Source organism: Blennius ocellaris (genome assembly GCF_963422515.1).
Source record: "Blennius ocellaris genome assembly, chromosome: 15".
Classification (NCBI taxonomy): Eukaryota; Metazoa; Chordata; class Actinopteri; order Blenniiformes; family Blenniidae; genus Blennius; species Blennius ocellaris.
In genome coordinates, this window is record NC_137664.1 from 2,294,690 (window position 1) to 2,300,837 (window position 6,148).

General features: G+C 43.4%; 1 protein-coding gene across 1 annotated transcript in view; it reads right to left on the minus strand.

Annotated features, from left to right (window-relative positions):
• Nucleotides 1-4,461, minus strand: part of camk2b2 (calcium/calmodulin-dependent protein kinase (CaM kinase) II beta 2) — a gene marked incomplete at both ends in the record, with an annotated part of 23,617 nt that extends 19,156 nt beyond the window's left edge. Inside the window, 2 exons of the mRNA XM_080509867.1 lie at nucleotides 947-1,041; nucleotides 4,400-4,461. Of these exons, the coding sequence (XP_080365993.1) occupies nucleotides 947-1,041; nucleotides 4,400-4,461 (157 nt within the window). The remainder of the gene's footprint in view (nucleotides 1-946; nucleotides 1,042-4,399) is intronic.
• Between the last annotated feature and the right edge of the window lie 1,687 nt (nucleotides 4,462-6,148).

Genomic DNA, 6,148 nt, shown 5'->3' on the forward strand with positions numbered 1-6,148 from the left:
AGCCCGTCCTGCCGCGCCGCGTCTCTTCGTTTGGCGCCGCATTGTTTGGCGCCGCGTCGTTTGGCACCGCATCGTTTGGCGCCGCTCAGGTGAGAAAAGAAACGTTAGCTAGCATCGCGGCGAGCTCAGACTGAAGCCGTCATCTGCCGCTCGACACGGAGCAGACGTGATGAAGGGTCACAGGCTGCCGACCAACCAGTGAGGAAATATGCTAATGTGATGCCTGGTGGTGATGAAGATGATGATGATGATGATGATGATGAGGGGTGACAAGATGGAAGGAAACAAATTAATAAGTAAATAAATAACCGAAGAAAATGAAACGAGGGAGGAACCAGGGCAAGAGAAGAAGAGAGGGATGAAGAGAAGGAAGGAAGGAAGGAGAGTGAATAGAAGAAGGGATGATGATGATGATGATGATGATGATGTTCTCACCTCTGGTCGAGAGGTGTTGATGATGATGATGAGTTTCATGACGTTCATGATGAAGATGATAATTTTCATGATATTGATGATGATGATGATGGCGATGATGATGATAATGATGATGATGATGGCAATGATAACAATAATGATGATGATGATGAGTTTCATGGTGTTCGTGACGAAGATGATGATTTTCATGACATTGATGATGATGATGATGATGATGATGGTGGTAATAATGGTGATGACAATGATGAAGAAAATGATGATAACAATGATAACAATAATGATGATGATAATGATGATGATGATGAGTTTCATGATGTTCGTGACGAAGATGATGATTTTCATGACATTGATGATGATGATGATGATGATGATGATGATGGTGGTAATAATGATGATGACAGTGATGATGAAGAAAATGATGATGATGATGATGATGATGATGATGATGATGATGATGATGATGATGATGATGATGATGATGATGATGATGATGGTGTCAGTGAGGTCTCACCTCTGGCTGAGAGCTTCTTGGTGTTGATGATCTTGGCGGCGTACTCCTGGCCTGAGCAGAGCTTGACACAGCGGCGGACCACTGAAAAGGCTCCCCTGGGAAACGAGAGACGACAAGAGGAAGAGTCGGGTCAGCGGCCATGAAAAGCCTGATCAGCATGAAGCGGACGTCTGGGCTGTCAGAGTGATGCCATCCGGCTCTCCCTCTAGCTCTCCATCCAGCTGTCTCTCCAGCTTTCCCTCCAGCTCTCTCTCCAGCTGTCTCTCCAGCTGTCTCTCCAGCTCTCCCCCCGGCTCTCCCTCCAGCTGTCTCTCCAGCTCTCCTCCAGCTCTCTCTCCAGCTGTCTCTCCAGCTCTCTCTCAGCTCTCTCTCCAGCTCTCCCTCCAGCTCTCCCTCCAGCTCTCCCTCCAGCTCTCTCTCCAGCTCTCTCTCCAGCTCTCCCTCCAGCTCTCCCTCCAGCTCTCTCTCTCAGTTGTCCTCCGGCTCTCTCTCTAGCTCTCCCTCCGGCTCTCTCTCCAGCTCTCCCTCCGGCTCACCCTCCAGCTCTCCCTCCCTCTCTCCCTCCAGTTCTCTCTCTAGCGCTCCCTCTGCCTCACACTCTAGCTCTCCTCCCTCTCTCCCTCCAGCTCTCCCTCCGGCTCTCTCTCTGGGTCTCCCTACAGCTCTCCCTACAGCTCTCTCTTCGACTCTCTCTCCAGCTCTCCCCTCCGGCTCTCTCTCCAGCTCTCTTTCAGCTCTCCCTCCAGCTCTCTCTCTGCTGCCCTCAGATCAGGGACGACATGATGTGACATGTGTTTCCACCAAGTCACACTTCTCTTGCGAGAAGTTGCAGTTTTGGTTTCTGCATTTTTTACACTTTAAGAGTTGATTTCAAGTCGACTTCAGGAAACTGGATCTGACGACTTCAAATCTCTGCAAACGTTAAAGTGACTGATGTTTGCTCATATTGGAGGTCACTTGTCATGTTTTAATCAAAATAATCCTACATATCTTTGTTTTTTTAAACGCTACATACAGTATTCTAGTTCTTCCTGATCAGACATTACAGGAAGAAAAGCAGAGTTTGTGTCTGATCTGTTCTTTTTTTTTTCCTCTTTTCTTTTCATTCGCTCATCAAAGCAACAGAAATAACCTCCTCTGTCGCTCCCACAGCTAATTTTATCTCACCTCAGTGGTGTTATGGTGTTACACAATGAAGCCTCACTCAGCAACACACATCTGGTATGAAAGGTGACGTGTCGGGCAGGTGGGCGTCGGCATATACATATACACACATATATATATATACATATACATATATAGACTGAGACTGCAACCAGAAGCATATATATACATATATATGCTTCTGGTTGCAGTCTCCTGGTAGAGATGTATTTGTCCTGTTCGGTAAACTTCGTATTTTTTTGTATTATTTGGTAGTTGTAGTATTTTTTGTATTTGGTAGTATTATTTGGTATTTTATAGTATTTTCTCTATTTGTAGTATTGTTTGGTGTTTGTAGTATTTTATGTATTTGGTAGTATTTTCTCTATTTGGTAGTATTTTTTTGTATTTGTAGTATTTTTTGAATTTGTAGTATTTTTTTATTTGGTAGTATTATTTGGTATTTGGTAGTATTTTCTTTATTAGTAGTATTTTCTGTATTTGGTAGTATTATTTGGTATTTGGTAGTATTTTCTCTATTAGTAGTATTTTTCTGTATTTGGTAGTATTTTCTCTATTTGTAGTATTTTTTGTATTTGTGGTATTTTCTCTATTTGGTAGTATTTTCTGTATTTGGTAGTATTTTCTCTATTTGTAGTATTTTTTGTATTTGTGGTATTTTCTCTATTTGGTAGTATTTTTTGTATTTGGTAGTGTTTTGCACTTCCCAGGTCACCGTACCCTCCAACCCTCGGTTGGTCTATTTTATGCATCTATTTTTTCAGCTATCATACATTTAATTAATTTAATTAACATTTCATATTCTGTTTTATTTACTCTATTTTATTACATAATTTCAGATTATTATCTTATTTTATAGGTATATTTTATTTTATCCTTTTGTTTTTTTATTGTGCCAGAGCAGACCTGCCTAATTGTGGGAGGAGTCACAGGGGGAGGAGCCTACCTTGATTGTGATTGGCTAAACCCCCAGTGACGCTATATAGGGTTAGATTTCTGATTGGCTGGTTGGAGCAACACACTTTTTATAACCTGGAACAAGCCAGAGAGAGAGAGGACACACTTTCTTCACTTCTGGGACGTCGTTCCAGGTGTGGAGACGATTAGTAAAAACTTTAGAAAGTGGATGTTACAGAATATGATTTATTTAAAGTTCCAGTACATAAGATGTAGGCAGTAATGAGTCCATTTCTTATTCTTGTACTGAATAAAGGACCTCCCACGGCTCAATACACCATCTTGTGGCTCAAGCTGGTATCGCGAGCCTGAATACGTTATTGCTGGTATCATTTTTGCCGTTTCCGACCAAACAATTCTTGTTTAAGTCGGATTTCTTCCTCCAAATTACGGGAATTAATAAAAAAAAAAAAAGAAGAAAAAAAAGACGAGGTCTGGTGTTTAACCGTTAAATCACATGCTGGAAAGTGACAACAGAGGCCGGAACCCGGCGACGATATCGGCGACGGCAGCTGCTCGACTATTGTCTCACTTATCACCTCCTACACACACACACACACACACACACACACACACGGCCAAATGAACAAGTGAACTGCTTCAACTCTACTTGGTTTGGAGGTTGTGGGTTTTTTTTTTTTTTCTTTCAGATCTGGCCGTGGAGGAAATGTTCCTGTGAGGAAAATGTTGCAGAGAGAGAGAGAGAGAGAGAGAGAGAGAGAGAGAGAGAGAGAGAGAGAGAGAGAGAGAGAGAGAGAGAGAGAGAGAGAGAGAGAGAGAGAGAGAGAGAGAGAGAGAGAGAGAGAGAGAGAGAGAGAGAGATCCTCTCTCTACCCACGCACAACCTGACGGAGACATTGAGTCCACTTTGCATCTACACACTGTGGCACCCGGAGCCTCCCGTTGGGACACACGCCGCACACGCACACACACAACACACACACACACACACACACACACACACACACACACACACACACACACACACAAAAGCAGCTTAATTCCAACACATCAGCTTTGATATGAGGCCAGTTTGTCCCTGATTAGCCTTTGGCCAGAGGAAGAGGAGGAAGAAGAGGAAGAAGAGGAGGAAGAAGAGGAGGAAGAGGAGGAAGAGGAGGAGGAAGATGCACAGAAGTGATCATCTTCATACGGAAACGTCCAGACTCTCCGGCTTTCAGAAGTGCAGCCTCCTCTTCCTCCTCCTCCTCTTCCTCCGCCACTGCAGCGGGACACTTTCAGCTCCACACAGCGGATGAAGGGATGAAGGGATGAAGGGATGAGGGGATGAGGGGATGAGGGGATGAAGGGATGAACAAGACCACGTCTTACTTGCCAAGCTCCTCGTACAGCTGGTATTCGTCCGTGAAGCGCGTGCAGGTGGTGGTGGCCATGATGCGTCCTCTCCTCCTCCTCCTCCTCCACCTCGGACAGGGTGTGTGTGTGTGTGTGAGTGTGTGTGTGCGCGAGAGTGTGTGTGTGTGTGTGTGTGTTACCGGAGCCGGGAAGCCCGAGGAATGCGGCTCGGTGCTCCGGTGCTGCTGGACGGCAGGAGGAAGAGGAAGAGGAGGAGGAGGAGGAAGAGGAACCCCCCCTCCGGATCACTGGCTCCGCCCACCGAGGAGCTCCGGACGGCTGCAGCCCAGACACACGCACACGCACGCGTACACGCACGCTGCCGCACGGTGGGTCGGTCCCCGGTGCGCACAGAGGAGGAAGAGGAGGAGGAGGAGGAAGAAGAGGAGGAGGAAGAGGAGCAACCGTTTAAATACCACATGGAGACGTGAGCTCAGCGCACGAGGGAATTAAAATACACCATCAAATCATTTTGGGGAGGAAGAGGAGGAGAGGATTTGATTCCACATGAGGATGAAGATGATGATGATGAAGATGATGAAGATGATGAAGATGATGAAGATGATGAAGATAAGGAGAAACCCGCAGCCTAACTCGTCATGAAACCAGGGAAGATCTATCTTTAGGCTTTCAGAGAGGAAACCCCGAGTTGCACAACGTTTATCTGCGCGCACACACACACGCTCACACACACACGCACACACACACGCACGCACGCGCATACAGATAAAACCTGGACAGGAAAATAAAATAAAAAAAGGGTGAAAAGGGACAATAAAGGGAAAAAATGGGAGAAAGAAAGAAGAAAAAAGAGGAAAATATAGAAAATTAAGATTAAAAATGTAAAAACAAAGAAAAAAAATTTAAAATTAGAAAATAAATAAGGAAAACAAGAAAATTGGAAAAAATAGAAAAAGAAAACAAATCGGACAAATCTGAAAATAATAAGGAAAAAAGAAAAAGAACAGAAAAAAGGGATGAAAATAAGAGAAAAAGCGGAAAAGATTAAATAAATCCTTGCTAAAACCGCTCTGACTAGAAGTAACAGCAGAGATACCATCAATACTATAAATACTAGCTGGAGAGGCTTAAACAGTCAAAATGTTTAAAACGTCTAAAGCAGGAAAATCCATGAAAACGTCTCTAAAAATGTCTGCGAAAGCTAAAGACATGATGGACTATATCTTCTTTATCTTCAATAATTAACATGTTTTGTGACTGCAGAGAAATTATACTTTATGGAAACATTTCTTATATATATATATATATATATATATATATATATATATATATATATACATATATAATTTGCACTGGACATTTGGCCGTTTGCCTCCAAGCTTGCACTCAGAGTCATGTTTTCCATCTCGATTGTTCCTCCTCTTCCTGTCCGTCTATCATCAGCTCACATTTTCCATCTGCACAGTGGAAACACAAGTAAATTAATTTAGACTCTGCAGGTCCAGCAGTTCATGTGAGAGCACAGCAGCGCTCCACGACGCCTTTCCTCAAACAAGTGCTGCTTATTTCCTGCCTTCCCGTTCAAAGTGACTGTCTCACAATGTTCCTCCACCATTTTAACAGCCAAGTGTTCGAGAAGGCCTAAACTATTTTTAAAATATTTTTTATAAACTAAGTCACCTATTCAAAAATGTGCTGAAAATGCTATCAAATGGTTAAATGGTTTTCCTGTAAATACTTGATAATACGTCCAAAACTAAAAGT